The sequence below is a fragment of the Mauremys mutica genome, chromosome 10, assembly GCF_020497125.1.
Source record: "Mauremys mutica isolate MM-2020 ecotype Southern chromosome 10, ASM2049712v1, whole genome shotgun sequence".
NCBI lineage: Eukaryota > Metazoa > Chordata > Testudines > Geoemydidae > Mauremys > Mauremys mutica.
This window is the reverse complement of record NC_059081.1, coordinates 19,265,983-19,286,855: the sequence shown is the minus strand read 5'-3', so window position 1 is coordinate 19,286,855 and position 20,873 is coordinate 19,265,983. Positions and strand designations below refer to the sequence as shown.

General features: G+C 40.1%; 1 protein-coding gene across 2 annotated transcripts in view; it reads right to left on the bottom strand.

Annotated features, from left to right (window-relative positions):
- Positions 1-20,873, bottom strand: part of THSD7B (thrombospondin type 1 domain containing 7B) — a 529,157-nt gene that overhangs the window by 12,278 nt on the left and 496,006 nt on the right. The window contains exons 18-22 of one of the 2 annotated variants that reach the window (XR_006582520.1): positions 20,308-20,449; positions 18,791-18,906; positions 17,708-17,825; positions 4,315-4,460; positions 321-427 (exon numbers count right to left, since the gene is read on the bottom strand). Coding sequence is in view for 1 of the 2 variants with exons in the window: in XM_045031779.1 (XP_044887714.1) it covers positions 4,315-4,460; positions 17,708-17,825; positions 18,791-18,906; positions 20,308-20,449 (522 nt within the window). In the remaining variant the exon portion in view is untranslated. The remainder of the gene's footprint in view (positions 1-320; positions 428-4,314; positions 4,461-17,707; positions 17,826-18,790; positions 18,907-20,307; positions 20,450-20,873) is intronic. The other variant, XM_045031779.1, reaches the window with a different exon arrangement.

The following is a 20,873-nucleotide window of genomic DNA, read 5'->3' as shown; positions in this document are numbered from 1 at the left end:
GATCACCTGGCAGTAGATTCTTGGAAAATAATGGACCTCATTCACAGACCTAAAGGGCTACCTACCAAGTATATTTATTCAGCACTGGGCTTGGTAGCAGGAATCTCAAGACTGGCTTTCTCATATTCATGCAGTACCTTTCTCATTTTCTCTGCACCTCCTCATTGACAGGTAGTGAAATATAAGTGAGGGTATAACGAGTTGGATTTAAAGCAGTTGGTAATCAAATGTCTAAGAGAAGTATTAGTGCAGATTTACTGTATGCAGCTAGACATTAAGTTTTCAACATTGTGTTTCAATCTAATCTGTATGTAACTTACTATTCTAAATTGCTATTTCACTGCAGAAGCCTCTGTTGCAGACTTGGATTAATGGTGCATGAATAGCTCATCCAGGTGCCAAACTGGGTTGGAGTTCTTAGAAATTACTGGTGGAGACAGAATATGATATGGAAGGAACTCTCAGCAGACAGGGTCTAATCAAACTACTGTATATTTCAAACTTAGAAGAAAAGCACAAGGAAATGACTAATCGGTATTGTAGAGACTAAAATGATATGAAAAGACACTTATTCTAGCTGACAATAATATCTACCTCTAATACAGTGCTGTCCACTCTAAAGTCAGCCTTTTGTCAACACAGTTACTACACTGTGATACATCAGTGATATCTTTGGATATCCCTGTACTTGGAATAGGAAATAGCTACTGTATCTCAGATATTATGCTGTGGTAAATGTTTAACCTTTAATGGTGACCTCTGTTTATTATTTAAGGCTGGCTTTACAAACAACCAAACCTAACAACGTCCTTTCGTGGCAGGGATCATCATACTTTTTGAAAATGGAAAGTCATGATGCCATTTACAGAGGACAAGGGAAGCTTGCTTTTTTACTATATATGGTGCATAAATAAATCAGGAGAAAAATACTGGTCCCTATTTGCTTCCTAAAACTATGTAGGACCCATTCCTGAAGTTCCAACCATCCAGTGGAGTTCAGTAGGAATTTGCTAGAGTAAGGATATCAATAATCAGCCCAAATTGAATAACAGGTGATAAACAGAGGAAGCTCCCCGAGGAGGTTATTGGATATACATAGCTCCCAAGAGTAAGGTCTGCTTGGTAAATGTTCTCTCTGCTGAGGGAAAAGAGTTGTTAATTAAGGGCCCGATTGGGCAACACTTTCCCTCATCAGAGAGCACCTATTCGGGTATGCATTCTCCTTTGCGAGAAAGGGCTGCATGATCAGACTTTGAGGGCCAGATTTTTGATGGTATTAGGCACCAAATGATGCAAATAGGTGCTTAGTGGGATTTTCAAAAGTGTCTAGGCACCCAACTCCCAATTAATGAAAGTTAGGCACTTAGGCACTTTTGCAAATCCCACTGGGAACCTCTCTGGGCCTTAGGAGCCTAAATACCTTTGGAAATTTGGTGTTAAATGCATATAATTTAAATGATATTGAGGCCCTGGATAAATGGTTTGTTAATGTCTAACTACGTGTCTCATGTTCCTTTAATATCCAAATAATAAAAATTAGTAATACTTCATGTTGTTGATGTTTTTTATCCAGGTTATGATAGGATGTTATAGAGGGAAACATTCAGACTCAGGTTTAATTTTCTGCCATTTATGTACCTTATTGCTTTAGGACTGGTAACGTTCACTGCTTCTAAAAGGTTTTCCATCTCTTTGAAGGCTGCAGGTTTGCTCCTTGAACAACTGGAAATGGCCTGTGATGCATGCAGGTTCATGGACGGTGGTAATCAGGGCTTGACTTGCACTGAACCACTGCACTGCCTTTGGGAGCTGGTAGTGCATTCCGGTACTATTACTGCCAAAAGTGCATTCCAACATATCTTGTTTTAGGACACAAGGACTGACAGTAATACCTACCTCTCTCTGGCTTAAATAATGTGAAAATCTGCAATGCAGAGCATCTGGTGGGCCAGGCCCTACTTCTAAGCATGCAAACAGCTCTACTCATTCACACCAAACAACTAATTTAGGATTAAAACGGTTACTATTCTAAGACCACGAAATATTTTACAGGTATCCTACAATACAGAAAAGATAAATATTGTATATTATTCATAATTAAGATTATTGTTTATTTAACCATGTCAGGCTACTTTCACAACAGATTTTTCAGATGTCATTTTAGTCAATGTCAATTCAACAGAACACCTGTGAAAAACAAGATTTTTGATACCTTGGAAGGTGAATTTAGGATTCATTCCCTGAAAAAAATTAGAAGTAAATTGCCTTACATTTATATAACATGCCTCTTCCTTAAGAGCTTTGCTAAAATACATTGTAAAGGAACCACTCCTCCTTCCCCCCAGCCCCATTGAAGTGCAGCCACCTCTGACAGCCATTTAATAGAGCACAGAAAGACAACACAATAGTTTAGGAAGGAAAGAAGAATTCTGTATCCTACTGAAAGTGCAGGGTGAAATCTGGGGTAGACAGGATGTAATTACTTTATCTCAGCTGAAATTTGGCCAGCCTCCAGATTTAACATGCTTCTTTTCTGCAAAAGGTGCCATTAACTTAATAATCTTAGCAATATGTCAGGGTGTCGATTCAGTACCTAACTCAGAGAGAAGTGTCCACTCCCTTATCACCAGCACTATTTCCTACAATTAAAGGCCTCCCATCTAGTACTCATCAGAACTAACCCTGTTTACTTGGACAAGATTAGATCCCAGGGAGTTAGGGCTACAAAAATATTACGTTTACATGCATGGGTCACATTATCAGTTGTACCTGGTTTGTATTTAGCAGAACTGAAAAGAGCAGGAGGAAAGGGTGGCCCTAAGTCCTCTTGCTGCTTCCCTGATTGTGGGACAGCCAAGGGTCAAAACAGTTCCAGTTACAATTTACAATGGGCTAAGGCTGCTCTAGATTATGCCAGCTGCAGCAGTCATCACAAGGCACACTTGCTGCATCCTCTCTTCCCTCTATGGGAGAAATGTGGGAGCAGAAGACAGCACAAAGCCTGCTACATCATAATAAGGGTAGATCAGAAGAAAGGCCAGGGGATCTGCACTTGCACACACATCTAATGGCCCCAACTCTCTTTGTCCCATAGTGTGGAACAGCAGCCATGGTGAGATCTGCACTGAGGTCATGTGCCCTGGGTGAAGGGAGTGGATTTCCTCTTGGCATTTCACTCATACTTCTTCCTCATAGAGGACAGTTAGTACGGGTTAATAGAGGTGAAGCAAATTTCACTCTGTAGGAGTAACTTCGGTGTAGAAAATTCACATCAATTTAATTACAAATTAATTCACATCAATTACTAAGGAGCGGGGGGGGGAAGTGTAAGATAAATCAATGCAAGCACAAAGCAACACGAAGATAGTGAGAAAACGCATATTCCCATTGATAGCAAAGCAAGGGGGGGTATGTGTGCTATGCATTGCAATTTAAGAGTCTTTTACATTTGCAGGCCATTTTGATAACTCCACTAAGAAGAATATAGTAATCAACACTCCACAGAATCACTTTAAATTGAAGTGTTTAAGACATTATAAATGTCTAGGGACATCAGTTATTCTCGGGGTCATTGTTATTACTACTTCCAAAATCTGCTACATACATTTGCTTGCTAGCATTGCTGTAAGTAATTATATAATGGTTTGCTAGAGCTGCACTCCAGGAAGAGTTGGCGGAACTCAATTCAGTACTGATATATGTGTACCCTACTACGACTTGCACTGTTACAGTTAGTTTCTAAAGGTGTGACTTCAGTACAGCCTGTAAGTACCTATATGGGGAACACATATTTGAGAATGGGCTCTTCAATCTAGCAGAGAAAGGTATAACGTGGTCCAGTGGCTGGAAGATGAAGCTAGATAAATTCAGACTGGAAATAAGGTGCAAGTCGGCAACAGTGAGGGTAATTAGCCATTGGAACAATTTATCAAGGGTTGTGATGGATTCTCCATCACTGGCAATTTTTAAAACAAGACTGGATGTTTATCTAAAATATATGTTCAAAGGAGTTATTTTGGGGAAGTTCTATGGCCTGTGTTATACAGCAAGTCAGACTAGATGATCACAATGGTCCCTTCAGGCCTTGGAATCTATTAATCTAATGGCTGGATAAAACACAATAGTTCAACTCATGATGAACTCACTGTTTTAAAGTGGATGTTAGCATGGTCTTAATGGCAGCAAAAATACTTAGATCTCTGAAAAGCTGTATAAATTAATTGTGTCACCTAATTGTGCCATTTGTCGTTGATGAAATGCGTTTCTACGAGCATCACCTGAGAAGCGCCTCACAAGCAAAACAACAAGACATACCTCTACTTTGCATGGTGACCATGCCCCGAGAATCCAAGTGTAGCAGGGTTTTACAGGACAGTTTCTGTACTGGGTGAGCTGTGTAGGGCATAGCCTTCCTTCTCCTTGTGCCTGCATAATTATGGCCCGAGTACGTATCATCTGGCCTAAACAAATAGAAAATATACCAGTACATAGGATTTATACTAGAAACAGAGAATTACTGGAAATGGAAAAGTTTCCAATATTATAGCAGTGTTCTAGTGAGTGATGAATAATGAAGCAGACTACAATGCCGGGTAATGGAGATACTTTGAGTAACATAGAAAGGGGAGAGCTTAGAAAACTCTGGTGCTCAAGCCACATGTAGATCCTTTCATGTTATTCCTGCAGGGTACTTGTGTTTGACTGCTATTCCATTCATTCTGCTGGACTACCAGATTATTATCCCAGAAGAAAGCCATTTTACAGCAGCATGGGAGTGTTAGGAAAGATGGGGAATGAACTCATAACACGATAATATTGTATCGCTGGGTGAGAACACTGCACCAAAATGCAATATTACCACATGCCAATGCAATAGTGGGCTGAATGTGAGGCAGTGGGGCCTAGCAGAAAGAGAACTGAACTGGAACTCAGAAGACCTGGGGTTCTATCCCTGGCCTTGCCATTGACCTTGCACAAGTCTCGGTGCCTCACTTCCCCCATCTGTAAAACAGGACTAATGATGCTGACCTCCTCTGTAAAGCACTCTGAAACATGCTACATGAGAGCTAGGTATTAGTATTGTTACGTGAGACCAACCTGTGATTTCTTTGTGGCTATCAGTCAGATGGCAGAGCAGCTTGTCAGTTAGTCTTTCTTCTCTTTCTCTCCCCTCCACTCTGTCCCAGTGTTCTTTCCCTCCTTCTCTTTCAGTCTCTTTCCTTCTCTCTCCCCCATATTCTTCTCCTCAAACCTCTTTATTCTCTCAATTGATTTATCTTCTCTCCAGTGTCATTCCCTCTCTCTTCTTACCCAGCACCCCTCTCACTCTCTTCTGTAAGTCTCTTCCTCTCCTCTTTTCTCCTTCACCCCTTTCTCCTTCTCTAAGTCACAGTCATTTCGTCTTTTCCACATCCTCCCTTCCTTAGAATCATTCTCTCTTCCGTGCCTGTGAAGGCCAACGAAGCTGAAACATCAGCACAGCTTAAGGTTGTGATCCTGCATCAGGATCTGCTAGTCTCCTAAAGTCAATGAGACTCTGAACAGGTGCAGGGATTCACCCTAGCAAATCCTCATGCAGGACTGAGATCTCCGGTTGTACAGTAGAACCTCAGAGTTACAAACACCACAGTTACGAACTGGCCAGTCAATCACACACACCTCATTTGGAACCAGAAGTACACATCAGGCAGAGACAAAAAAAACCAAACAAAAAAACCCCCAAACCCTGTATTTGTTTTTAATGCTATTCGAGATAGATAGATAGATAGATAGATAGATAGATAGATAGATAGAAGCCCATCATTATCTCCTTGTGACTTTACAACTGCTTATAGAAGTGTAGTGGAAAGTATTTTGATTTTTCTTTAATTAAAGCCATCTGAGAGTTCCATCTCTTTCTATGAGGACTTAATGACACTGCTGACAAACTAACATACAGTGCTGCTATGGTGTGCCTCAATATTGAGTTAATCAATAAAAATAAAGTAGAATATATAATGAATGTTTATAGAGGTTTATCATTAATATTAGCTCATTTTGCACCAATAAGTTTTTTTGTATAACTATCTTAGCAAAATATTTGGAGAAAACGCTTATCAAGTTGACCCTGAATATGTTTAGTAAATATTCAGTGCTGTGGTTACGTCAGTCTTATTACTTTAAAATATGTTTTCCAAATATATTCCTTATGCATGTGAAACATTTAATGAAATACATGACTAACTCCTGATGTATTATTAAATATTACAAGCTACACAACTCTGATGGCAGCATCATTTTTAACATTAAACATTCCAATATGTTTTCATTGCATTTTTAACAAAGGAAATTTGATTTTTATGACCAAATTACATGCAACTTGTTGGAAAACTGCAAGCACTCTAATAGCCATTACTGTCCATAACCACTTTTACAATGTCCATTAAGATCCTATTTATTTTCAGTGAAAACTCCCTAACCCACTGAATGGAAAAGAAAAATTATGTTACCATTTCAGAAATAATAGAACTGAATACCATTCATTAAAATAACAGCAATCCTACTTCTTACTCCTTTCCTTTCCTTACAAAAGTCAGACTCACAGAAAACGGTTCTCTCACAAAATGGTCCAATTAGAACCCTGGTTACAATTAAAGGCGGTGGGGGGGGGGGGAATCTACATACCGTGCAACCAAGTGACATTTAAAATCATATTATGGACAGAATTTCTGCCTTAGCTTTGAAGGAACTGAATCTGAGAAACAATAAAAAAAAATAAAGGGTCCCCTTAAGTGATGGATTATGAACACCTGAAATGGATGTAAGCAAGGCATATCCAATGCTAACACTGCCAGTGAAGGAAGCACTTATGGTAAGGTTCGCCCATTGGGATCGCAGTACTGTAGATGTGCTCTTAAACAGAGATGGGCCAACACAAATGCATAAAGCAAATGCTCCTGAAATCTGTGGAAGCTGAGAAATGGAGCTGACTCCTCATTGTAGTTATTATGGATACAGAGCAGCCAATTTTTAACTGCTTGTCTTACAGCCATGCTTAGAAGAAGTCAACAAAAGAAGTCAACTGTTGCTAAGAATGTCTAGTGAGTGTGATTCCTAAAAGATGATTTTTTTATTTTGCTGGCGAAAAGCAAACTCCTTTAAGAGCTGCCAATGGGCAACCTTGCAAAATGATTGTCTGTATGTTCACAATGCTGTTCTCCTGCTGTGAGCCCTTGTATGCCATTTTTAAACCCATTTTAAGACTATTTTTGGCTGAGTTGTTATCCCCTGGAAACAGGGGTTTGTAACAGAATTCCTCAAAAAAGCTTCCACCAACACCAGTATATTCAGCTATCACAGAATCAGATTTTGTGCTGTGACACAACCCCATAAATCCTCGTGGTTAAAAAGCAACTCAGAATTTCAGTGGGTTGAAGCAAGGGACTGCAGGTGGTTTGCGGTCCTGGCAGGATTATTCCCACCAGTACATTTCCTTTGTCCTCTCTAGTTTTGAAAGTATCAGGAAAGAAGGTTGCCACTAATTCTCTTGGAATTGAACATAAATTCAAGTGTCTAAAGACAAAGTGATCTTTTAGCTTACAAAATTTTAATGATTAAAAACCTTTAAACTCCTGAAAAGTACTTGTAACACTATGGACATTAATGAAGTAATTTGCTTTTATCTGTGCTGAGACTGGCATATTTTTTGGCAAAATTAAAACTGACTGACAATTGAAAACTTTCATTTTTAAGAACAAAAATATCAGATAGCCTAGTCGTTGCATGACATTAAATATTTTCCTGATAGCTGCTATACAAGATAGTTAGCTCACCAATAAACTACAAAATCACAGGATACTCCTGAACTTGACCCATCTTTGCTATCTCCTTTCTCATGATGCTGTAAATAAATCATTGCAAAATAAAAGGAGTAGCTCAGTGCTGAAAGGGCATTTTCCCCTGGGACTATGCACTGAAGTGGATTCCTTAAAGCTCTGATTCTCTCTCTGTCTACATACAGTAGTCAGGTGGTCAGTAGCAACTCAAGTGGAAGAAACACTGAAAAAGTTATTTACTCTGTAGATATCTCATTGATAGAGACTGTTATCTTCATAGGTTTGAAATGAACTTTCTCCCTGTACAATCTCTGGACTGGAAGTGGCAGTGTAAAATCTCTATTGGTTCTTGTATCTCTCAGCGAACAAACTGAATTTCTCTTTCATCGGCTACGTCCTATTAAATGATCTGAAAATGCAGAGATAAAGGCTGCTGAAAACTGAAAGTGTGAAGTGCCTCTTCACTTCCCTCAAACCTGTCAAAAGTTCTGCAAGAAAAGATTGCTGGGCTTATTGTTGCTTGTTACTGCAAATTTTCATTTGGAACCAAGATGCCTAAAATAGCTGCCAAAGATAATTCCAGACCACCTCGGCAGAAATGTTGATATCTGTTTACTGAGGCCTTGAGCTGTTGCAGACTTTTATATTCCCTATCAAACAAGTAGAGCAGAGCAGAGCAGAGCAGTGAGAGGATGGCTTCACGTCAGTTAATATATGGCTGAAATAGGATTATGGAGACCAGGCTAGGTAACAGAGAAGGGAAGAAGAATAAACCCATACAGCCTTGGTCCACTTAAAAAGCAGTTGCACTACCAATGATCCAGCATGCCCTGCAGTTTAAATAGCATTGTTTAAACAAACAGCTAGGTCCCCATGCCCCCATCTCAGAAAAGGTTGCTTTTAGTGTCTTCTTTTTCAGGCCAGCTCTATCACGCCAGGCCTTGGTTAGTTTTCTGACCCAGTAAAAAACAGTCCTTTTTCAGCCTTATGAAAGGTTTGAGGCAAAACCATAAAGGGTTTATCTCATATTCATTTCCTTACCAAACAGAATTGTATTTGCTGGAGTTTCCCCTCAATAAGAGTCTTTCCAATACCTTCAGTAGGCTTTGGGTCAGGACCTTAGAGCACTATCCATTAGCTACAGTATTATAAATCCGTGTACAGCAGTTCTGCAGTAAGTAGGAGGACTTCCAGCATATAAAACAAAGTTAGCCTATAGCACTAAATAGCATCCATAACAGAAACTGCTGAAAGCTATAGCTGTAACAGGCAAATATAATTTATTTCCATGCCTCACTAGGCTCAGCCAAGGCAGGAAAGAGAGATACACTCTGTTGATCATCAGTTATAAGAATCAGTATGTTCCCCTTTTGCTGCTATACACCACAGCCACACTCGAAGTGACATACATGCCACATATATATAAAAGATTTGGTGCTATTCATTTAACCTGAACAGAATCCAATAGGGCACTCCTACACTCCATTAAAATATATCACAGCAGAATAATTTACTATAAGAGATGGGCAGAATAAAAGTGTTAGTGATGTTGCTGAGTTAAGTGACATTAAACCATACATGCATCAACAGTAAACTTTCATCTCATCAACAGTATTTCTGTTTTTTCCCTTTTACAGTAACTTATGTTTCCTGAGCAGGCACTTCACTAACTGAGAAAAGTCAGAGAAACAGATTCTTGTTTTGACTCTCAAATACTAAATAGGAGTGAGAGAGCAGCTGTAGCAGCAGTATATGCAGTTTATCTGCCATTGATTATTTTTGAGGAGCATGCAACTTATTATTTGGCAAATGAGACTCAGGACAATGATAACAATAGTTTCCTTTGTTTATTGTTATCCTTTCCTGTTTTAAGTCTAATTTATGACTCAGCACTGTTCCCACTGAAGTCAATGCAAAACTTCCATTATTTTCAAAGGAACAAGATCAGATCCTTACACTGTAAGATCCTCAGAATAGGGACCTGTCATTTTATTTGTCCGAAAAATGCAATGAACAATTATGAAACTGTATAATGATCATTCTTATAATACAAGATAAAGTAACTAAAATTGAGAAGCCTCAAATTATGCTGTTGGAGGCATATACAGGCAGAATTAGATAAGCGCAGTTGACCTTCAGCAATATACCAAGTTACTTAAGACAGGATGGTCTTAGTTTTTAATCAAGAGCTCAGACTGAATTTCATTTCGATAAACCTTTGCCCTCCCAGATTCTAACTTCCCCCTGCATCACAAATACGCAAGGTGGGGAGGGAGGAAGAAGGAAACCACTTGTGCCAACAAAGAGCACGTTTCTGTAACCTCAGTCCTTTGAAGATGTGCTTCAGTTCTCAGAGGGCAAAACAGGCTGATGTTTACCTGCCCCGATTTTCTGTAACTAGGACCAAGGACAGGAAAGGGAATGGCTGCAGTGGAGGCTGTACTCCACAGGGGCCTCCTCTAGCGGAATCTTGTGCAGGACTGGGACTTAAAAATACAATATAATAATTCTACCCTGGATCTTTGCAAGCCTCCTCCTGGTATCCATGGGAGAGCTGCTGTGGATCAAGGAGAGTAGACAGCCCAAGTTTTCAGACCCAGCCCAGACAACATATTTATCAGTGTAATTTGGCCTACTCTGCAGAATGAGTTCGAGACTACTGCTGTAAATTGAACACTTAAACCAATCCATGCAGCATTCCTACTTTTAGGATCAGATTTAGCAGTTGCACAGAGCCCTGTTATAAAATTGAAGGATAAGCCCTTTATATGATCCTAAATCCCTGATGGATGCAAATGTAATCACAGCTATCATGGGTTCTCGCTGGGGACTGCATCCAGGATCTCCAGTTCTAAAACCATGAACCTCTACAGCTTGAGCTAAAGTAGTAAAAAAAATGGTTACTTATTGTGCAGTAATTGTTGTTCTTCGAGACGTGTTGTGCACATGTACGTTCCACTGTAGGTGTGTGCATGTCCAGAGTCATAATGAGTAGAGAAAAGTATACTCAGATGACCAGGTTGCCACCTTGCATATATCAGCGATTGGGACTTTACTCAGGAACGCTGATGTAGTGAACTGAGCCCTGGTGGAATAAGCAGTTACTCTTGATGGAGGAGACTTTAGCAAGGTCATAACAGAGTTGATCTAGTCAGAGACCCAGTGTGAGATTTGCTGAGATGACACTGATTGACCCTTAATTCTTGCTGCATAGCTTACAAAGAGCCATGTTGTAGTCCCGAAGGATCTACTACAGTCCAAGAAAAGCCACAGCTAAATGAACATCCAAAGTATGAAGAGTCTCCTCTGCCTTAGATGAATGGGGTTTCAGGAAAGACAAGTGAAGATTAATTGTTTGATTTAGGTGGAAAGCTAACACTACCTTGGGCATAAACATAGGATGTGGCCTAAGGGCCACATCGTCCTTATTAAAAAAAACAGTAAAAGAAGGGTCAGCTAAAGCCGCTTCAAGCACTGAAATCCTCCTACCAGAAGTGCTTTCCACCAAAAACACTGTCTGCATTGTCAATAAAGATAATGAAGTTGTGGCCATAGGCTCAAATGAAGTTCCTATCAGTTTGAAGAGAACTAGATTCAAATCCCATACAGGTACCAGATCAGACACAGGAGGGTAAACATTGACCAGGCCCTTTAAAAACTCAAGAAACAGGAGGATGAGAAAATATGGAAAAACGGTCTACTGGCAGATGTAATGCAGAAACAGAAGTGAACCAATACTGCCTAGACCATGCTGGTGCAATGAGGATTAGTGATGCTTTGTTTTGTTTCAGCTTCCTGAGGACCCTTGGAATGAAAAGAACTGGAAAGAATAAAGTAAAAGATGACTGAACCAAGGAAGTAGAAAAGCACCTGTGATGGAACCCAGGCTGCAACCTGCCCTCGAGCAAATCTCATATATTTGCTGTTGAGGTTTGTTGCAAACATATCTATTGTTGGGTATCCCTAGTGGTGGAAAACCTGGAGGAGAACATCCAGACTAATTGACTATTTGTATGGGTCTATGAAAACCCTGCAGAGGGAATCTGCTAGAGTGTTCCTCACTTCTGGAAGATGGATAGCTTCAGGGACACTTTGAGACAAATACACAGATGCTACAGGAGGCTAGCCTTCTGGCACAATTTAGATGACTCCCTGCTTGTTCAGATAAAACATAGCAGTTGTATTGTCTGTGAGAACTTGAATCACTTGATTCTTGATGGTGGGCATAAATATTTTGCAGGGCTGACATACGGCCCTAAACTCCAGCATGGTTATATGGGGGAAAATTTCATGAGGCGGCCAAACATCTTGAGCCTGAAGTTGACTGAGATGAACCCCCAGCCTTTTGTAGATGCATCTCTAGCCAGAGTCATTGATGGTTCTGGGGACAGAAACAGAACTCCTTTGCATACATTTATCAATCTAGAGACTGAAGCACCCATGCAGGTACGCAAATCCACATGTTCAGAGGATGCCTACAATGTTGATATACTGAATGAAGCCAGGCTTGCAGACAGCAGAGGTGAAGTCTGGCATGTGGTGTTACATACATGCACAAAGCTATGTGTCTGAGAAGCTGAATGCAGGATCATATGATAATCGTTGGATAGCTTTCTAAAAGGAAGGTTATAGATTGGAACTGTTCCTGTGGAAGATAAGCCATGGCTGTTCCAGTGTAGAGATCTGCTCCTATAAAAATTATGCCCTGAGTTTATTGTATCTGTGATTTGTCCAATTTTATTTTCAGGCCAAGAAGGGAGAACATCAACCTGATTACTAGGACACTGTTCTGGACATGATTTCTTAATACTGCTTGAACCAGCCAATTGTGCACGTAGGGATATATTTGAATCCCAAACAACTGCTGTTATGCACTTGATGAAAACTCTTGGGGCTCAAGACAAGCCAAAAGAAAGCACAATGTACTAGTAGTGGTTGATGTCTATCAGAAATTGATGGTACTTCCTGTGGGAGGGAGGTATTGCCATGTGGAAGTGACCTGAACTTGATTTTCTTGATGAATTTGTTCAGCTTTCTTACATCTAGGATGGGGTGGAAGCCACCAGATTTCTTTGGGACCAGGAAGTACCGGTAATAAAATCCTTTCCTTCTGTGTTGGTAAGGAACTTCCTCTATTTCTCCAAAGTCTAGAAGAGACCATAGCTCTTGAAGTAACAAGAGCTTCTTGTAAGAATGGTCCAGAAAAGGGGTGGGGAAGGTGGGTTGGGAAAAGGGAGGGAGATGAAATGGATTACATATCCCTCCTTTACTGTGCTAAGTATGTATTTGTCCAGCCTGATGTTCTGCAAAGCACAGTAAAAAAGAGACAGGCATAATCAAAAGGGAGGAGATATCGTCAGTGTGCCATCCTCAATCGTAGAGTCAAAATGACTTTGAGGTAGTAATTGTCTTGTGGGAAGGGCCCGCCTCAGTGGAAGATGCCTGGTGACATTGAGAAGTTCTTGATCTTCTCTTAGGTTCTCTGATGGAACAATGGTCTCAGGTAGAGGTGTGATTTAAATAGTTTTCTTTTAGTAGCAGGAATATAGCTCTCAAGAAGTGAAGTGTTGCATGAGAGTCCTTCACATGTCATCTGTCCTGGCAGAGAACACTTAGAGCCCTCAAAGGGCAAATCATCAATTGTATTCTGCAGCATTTTTTGGAATGCCGGAAGCCTGGAGACAGGATGAACACCTCATGGAGACAGCAGCGGTGACAGAATGTGAGTCAGTGTCAGTGGCATGTATTCTGCCTGAAGAGACATATAAGGGTAAGATGACCCTCAGAAACTAAAGCTATAAACTGTTCCCTATATTCTTCAGCAACTTATCAGCAAACTTTGAGATGGCTGAATAATTAAGAAAATAAAATTTAGGTAAGAGATTGGTGATCCTAATTTGAAGTATGGCAGTGGAATAAGCTTTACAACCTAGGGGTGGCCTTAGATTGAGACTGGCAAGATTGCTCATTAGTCACTGTGACTGCCAGGGAACAAGGAAGTGGGTGGGTAAAGAAATAACCAATGTCTTTTCGAGGAATTTGGTAACATCTATCCACCTGCTTCACCGTAAGGGGTATAAAGGCTGCAGTCTACTGTAAAATCATACTGGATCTAGAAGTGCTTTATTGATAGGAAGGGCAATGCTTCCTGGAACAGTAGTCTGTAAAATGTCAAGGAAAGCGTGTGGGTTCTCTTGCACAATTTCTGCTTGGACTCCTAGAGAAGTAGACTTAAAGGTCTCTGGGGGGAGGAGATGTCGACTACAGGCTAACTGCTTCCTCTGGTGAAGATGAAGATATTTGAGAAGTAACGTTAAGTGACTCCTCCAATAATTCTCCCTCCTTCACAGGATCCAGTACAGGAGATTGAGGAACGTTAGCAGGATTCTGAGCAGATGAGTCCTGCACTATACAAGGAGGAGATTTCCTTCTAGACAGTGTGTGAGATGGAGGCCTAGAATCTCTCACAGGGCAGCCCATAGAGGAAATGGCATAGACAGAGCCATCCACAGTGGAGGACACCATGTTGGAGCTTTCCTGTAAGGAACCCAATGCTCTTTAAGTCATCCATTCAGAAGACCTGTAAGGGGATCTGAAACACCTGGATGGAGAAATAGTTTCCTCCCTTTCAGAGTCTGAAGAGAAAACAGAAATGTCCTCAGAATAGGGAGAAGCAATTGCCATCAGGGTTCTAGGAGGTCCAGGCATTGGAGAGAGACGATATTCAAAAACACATATCTGTTGTGGTGGTCGGAAGTTGATGGTACTGGTGGTACCAGTAAAACCTCAGACTGTGACAATGGTGCCAGGTGCATCATCGGTGCCAGCAGTGCAGGGACAATCTCTGAATGCACTGTCAGTGTCAGACACGTCAATGGTGCATGCATGAGAGAATGCGTCGAAAGTGCCGAATGTATTGTTGGTGCTGACAGCGCTGGTATGATCACCGAGTATGTTGACGATTCAGGGTGTGTCAGTATAGTCTCAGGGTGTCAGTGCTGCTGGGTACATAGATGGAGGAAGCAGTACAGTCGGCTGTATCAAGGGGAGAATTAGGTAAGAAAAAACAAAGTAGTTCTCCTGTGGATAAGAAGGCCTGTGGAGTTGGAGGCACCTGAGGTGAGTGTACTGAGCTGATGGTGCTGGCACTGCTGATGCAGACTGAATTGGCTGAAGAGAGGAGGGAGGTCCCAGCACTGGTAAAGGCACCAGTCTCAACAGCCCCAAGAGAGCCAGAGTCCACGGTGCGTCCTCAGATGGAATGGGCGAGTGCTTAGGTTTGTGGGGCTTCGAACGAGTACCAGAGAACTTACAAGATTTACTCAGAGACTAAGTCTTAGATTCTCTGCCAGAGTAAGGGTGTCTAGAACACTTTGAGTCTGATGGATAAGATGAGGCATGATGTTTTTCACCCAGCTTGTGCTTTGAGTGAGAAGCAGCTGGAGGGGCACTTCAGGCTGAATCAGAGTTCTCTGTATCTCAGTCAGGGCCTGGTTCAGATGCAGGTCACATTGCCTCCATCATGAGGTGAATCTTCAGGCAATTGTCCCTCTGCTTTTTAGTCCTAGTGGGGAAGGAGGTACAAATGGAGCATTTTTCCCTCACATGTCCCTCACTTAAAGAGTTTAAACAATTGATGTGCTGTCTGTGACAGTGAAAACAGTCCTGCACGTAGCACATTGTTTAAACACCAGGGATTTTTTCATAATAAATCTCTTGGGAAAACTACTGAACTACAGCTCCCTAAGTAAACTATTAAACATCAACTAAGTACGTACAGAAATGCTCTCTAACCTGGCTCACCAAAGCAAAGCTACAGGGAGCTCAAATCATCATCTCAAGTAGTGAGAAGGAACTGAGAAGGAGGCGGTGGACAGGTCCCATTTATGCCCTCATCTGAGACCATGAGGAGAACAGGGACATGTCCACTGGCTAGTGGTACTGCTGGCAAAAATCTTCAACAGGTGCACAGGGTGAACACACACCTGCAGAGGAATGTATGTATGCACAGCCACTTGAAGGAGAACTTCCCTATCTGGTAGCTGTAGTAAACTTGTATCTTGCATTAAAATGGGACTCATAGCATATACTAAACTCAGTTATACAAACTTGACAATATGGCTCACCTAACCTTAGTGAGATTGGAATGTACAATATCTTACACATAAGATATACTGGGTATATATACATATTGGGTCAGATCAATGGTCTAGTTTCCAGTCTTTTGACAATGGACAGTGACAGATGTTTCAGAGGAAATGAACAGAACAGGGCAATTTATCAAGCGATCATCCCCTATCATCCAGTTCCAGCTTCTGGCAGACAGACATTTAGGGGCACCCAGAGCATGGGATTGCATTCCTGACCATCTTGGCTAATAGCCATAGCTGGACCAGTCTGCCATGAATGTATCTAATTCTTTTTTGAACCCAGTTATACTTTTGGCCTTCACAACATCCCCTGGCAACAAGTTCCACAGGATGATTATGCGTTGTGTGAAGTACTTCCTTATGTTTGTTTTAAACATGCTGCCTATTAATTTCATTGGGTGACCTCTGGTTCTTGCATTAGGTGAAGAGGTAAATAACACTTCTCTATTAGCTTTTTCCTCAACATTCATGATTTTGTAGCCCTCCTTAGTCACTTGTTTTCCAAGCTGAAAAGTCCTAGCCTTTTAATCTCTTCTCATATGGTAGCTGTTCCATACCTCTAATCATTTTTTGTTGCCTCTCTTTAGTTGATCTAATAATATGAGAATTAAAAGTCTGAAAGGTTTTTTTTTTTTAAATACAGCTTGGAATTAATATTCTTAGCATGTTGGCTGTTAAATAATATATCTGAAATGCTCATTTATGTTACAGGAGTACTATTTTACTGAACTGATGAAAACTCAATAGACAAAGAACACAATTAATGCAAATATTAATCTCTTTGATCATTTCTGTTACATGCTTTGATCTCTGCAATCCATCTAAAAAGACCCCTCCACAGGAGCGATCAATCTGTTTTGTCTTTGCCCTCAAATAAATTTGATTCAGATAAACACTAAGGACAATTAGAAATTGATGCTCACCAGAAGCTTGGAAAATTATGTTGCAGATCTATTTTAAATAAAACCTACAGTACTTCTCTTCAACTGACCTCTCCAAGGATTTGAAAAACTATGCAAGACTAGATAAGGCCCTATTCCTGAAGTAACTGGGGCGCTACACAAATACAGGGACCTGTGCTCACATACCAAGCTACAGAAATGGGGTCTAAGGAAGTACTATTTACGTTTTTTTTTAATTCTTAAGGTGATATTTAATTATTTTAATCATCATAAGGTTAGCTGTGCTGAAATTTTGAATCCTGAAATATACAATAAAGCACAAGAGAAGAACTAAATTAAAAAGATATCCTGAAAACTCTCACCAGCTTTCCTTTTGCACAACATAAATCCTACTATATATATAAATACACTATATAAAAGAGTTTATTTTCAACTATGACTGAATTTTCAGATTTTGGAATTAATTAGTTAAATGATCCTTTATATACAAGTCTGTTTTCTAAATTGCATTTTTCATGGTTGGGTAATTCAAAAACAGTCTGATGGATTTTTACGAAATGTAACAAAACAAAGAAAAGTCCTTACGTCTATTAAAAACCCTAAACAAATGTCAGCAGATCATTTTCTAATGATTTACAAGACGTTTAAGTGATTATCACACTTTTAAAATCTGCACAGAAATGTATGTTGCTCTTTATTATCATGTATATGACTGGTTTTACGTGTTCTATGGATTGCGTAAACATCTGCAGGATTTGGGATATATTTGTGTTCTTTACCACATGTAAACATTCCAAGGGATGCAGATAAAATGTGACAATAGTCTTAGAAACAAATTTACCTCCAATGCCGCAAGTGTTTGAACATTCTGACCAGGCTGACCATTTGGAAAGCTGACAGTTCACAGCACATTCCACAAGGCAATGAATGCTCAATTTTTCAGGTTTTTCCAAGTTTAACTGTGTATGAAAAAAACAAAGCTAAAATGTCACTTTGCTATTGCTGGTCATAAAATTAGAAAACTGAAAATTCATAGTGACTAAAGTGATACTCCCAAGGTCACCATTTACAGGGAGATTTTTCAGCTGTAATAGCAGCTTACGTTTTTATGACATTTTACATCTCAAAGGCTCCCCAGACCCTTGCAAACTTTGGGCCCCATTCTGCAAATCATTATTCACATGACTTCAAAAGGACATAATCCTTTACTTATTGACTTCATTGGGACTGCTTGTGTATAGGGTCTATAGAACTGAGTTCTATACACATACATACATTACTCCATCATTGAAATCCTCCTTTAGGGTAGAAAGAAGAAACTAGATGACTAATCAGTGCACATTATTATTCTGGTACTCTTCTTATATTTTGGTTCCTGAAAACTTCTGACCCTAGCAGGGCCGGCTCCAGACCCCAGCGCGCCAAGCGCGTGCTTGGGGCGGCATTTTGCCGGCAGGGCGGCAGGCGGCTCCGGCGGACCTTCCGCAGTCATGCCTGCAGAGGGTGTGCTGGTCCCGCGGCTCCGGTGGACCTCCCGCAGGCATGACTGCGGAGGGTCCGCTGGTCCCGCGGCTCGGGTGGACCTCCCGCAGACATGCCTGCGGATGCTCCACCGGAGCCGCGGGACCAGCGGACCCTCCAGAGGCACGTCTGCAAGAGGTCCCCCGGAGCCGCGGGACCGGCGACCGGCAGCGTGCCCCCTGCGGCATGCCGCCCTGCTTGGGGCGGCCAAATTTCTAGAGCCGCCCCTGGACCCTAGCTAAATTGAATATTGATCATAGCAACTTATCTGTGCCATCTAAATGGTAACTGCAAAGCTCCAGCTGGCAGCTTGGGGTACAGTGTCAGAGTACCGTAATTTCCAAAACAACTGAGGTGTATGTTAGACTTTAAGCCATTTCTGTATTGTATTTATAAACTTCACCTGCTCACAGTAGTTCATATTCACTGATTTTCCATCACTGCGCATACAGCTCAAAAGGCGTCTCCGAATCCCTTGTCCACAGGTTGCATTTTCACTTAGCTGACATGTACTCCAATCTAAAGATACAATGTCATTGCATTTAGTAAAGCAAGCCATCATTGACCTTCATTTTTAACTTGAATTACAAAGTGAGTTAGTTCTCTTCATTTAACTGTGGGACTTTAGAATGCGAGTTCATATCACTCTAAGAACAAAGCGGATAAAAGGAAGTTATTCTTAAAGAGAAAAAGCAAGTCTGAATTGGGAAATTCACTATCATATCTCCAATGTCTCTTAAAAAAAAGCAACACATCAGAATATGTCAAAAACTGTTTAATGCTGATACAATGTATCGTTTGAAAACAGTTGGCACATGCAGAAGGCCACATTATTTGTCTGAAGTAAAATTTAAATTTAATAAAATAGCTATAAAAGTTTCTGAAGTGCTACTGTATTTTAATCTCTGGTGTCTCCAAGCAAAGCTCATCATCAAATGCAGCTTTGTCTAATAAAATATTTTCATTCTAGAAAAAACCTCTTGATTTTCTTTAGCTGTTTTCAACTGTGTGTTAAGCACCTATAGTCAGTCTTGATTGTCACTGCATCCTTCCAAATTTTTTTTAAAAAGGAAGTCAAACAAAAGTGAGCTTTTTAAAAAATAATGGTGACAGAAAAAATAACATGCTGTGCCTTACACCATTGTGAATCATGAACAATGTGAAGTGTGGTTCTGCTCTGAAAAGTGACCCTCCGAAACAAGTTTCATGTTTGTCGCTCAGTGGCTTCCTGTTCAAATGCATTTGGATTATCTGTAGAAATGTCACTTTTTCTAACTGCTAACCCTACAAATTTAGTCAAGGATCTGAAAGTAAAGACGGGTTCTGTCCTCATGTATAGGCAGTAGATGAATTCGCTAAAAAGAGGAAAACATTTGTCTGCAATTTTTTTCCCCCAAGACAGCTATAATCAGTTGTAATTAAGATTCTGAACAACAAATTTTACTCTCAAGTACACCTGTATAACCTATATTGTCTTTAAAGTATACTCTTGGTGTCATCTGGATATGACTGACTTCATAATACTGACAATACACAAAAAAGAATAGACTATTTCATTCTTGCTAATTTATGATGTTTTTGCAGTGATAATACAAGTAATAAAATCTTATATTATCCAAACATGCACAGATTTATACATGTGCTTAGCTGTAATGAATTCAATGGAACTACTAACACATTTAAAGTTAAGCACCTGAAGGATTGGGATGTTAATCATTGCAGTAAAGAGACAACTAAATACAAACAAAGAGCAGGTCTGCTAAGTAATAAGGTGTTTTTATACATAATTATTTTTAAAAGTAGAACTGTACTTTAATATTATGCTTTAAATTGTCATGTCACATTCTTAACTTTGTAGCAAAGAGTGTATTGAGAAATATGATACCCTGCATTTTTCTTGTGAATTAGAGTTCTGCTTACCTGTTAGATTGTACTGATACTGAAAGCAATTTTGATTGAGAACACAAGGTTGCATTTGTGAATCTTTAGGACAAGTCTTGGTATTTAAAGGCGATCTTAACACATGTCGAGTCCGTGTTTGCATAATATTGGGGTCACATACCTAGATAAAACATTAAATAGCACAAAATATCTTAGTAATTATTATAGATATGTACCAGCTGTAGCTGTTACATATATTTTGCTATTCTGGCATCAGACCTGATTTTATGTTACTTTTACCTTTGTGTTGTTTAAGCCACTTTAAATGTGTTCAGTTATGGACCTGTTTTGAAGGCAGGATCAATAAGTAACAAATTCTTAATCCAGTCCTCCTAAGTCTTGGCATCTACTGTGCTCCTCTGTGAGATTATTGAAATATATATATAAAACTTTTCCAAATATAAATTCCATCTCTACGTATGAATCCAATCAGGATAATGGGTTAAGGCAGATGGCCAAGAAATAATTTTAGAAGTTTTCTGCTTCAGCCCCATGAGACCCCCAAGCAGAATTCTGTCTCAATAAACATAAAGAAAAATGAGTTA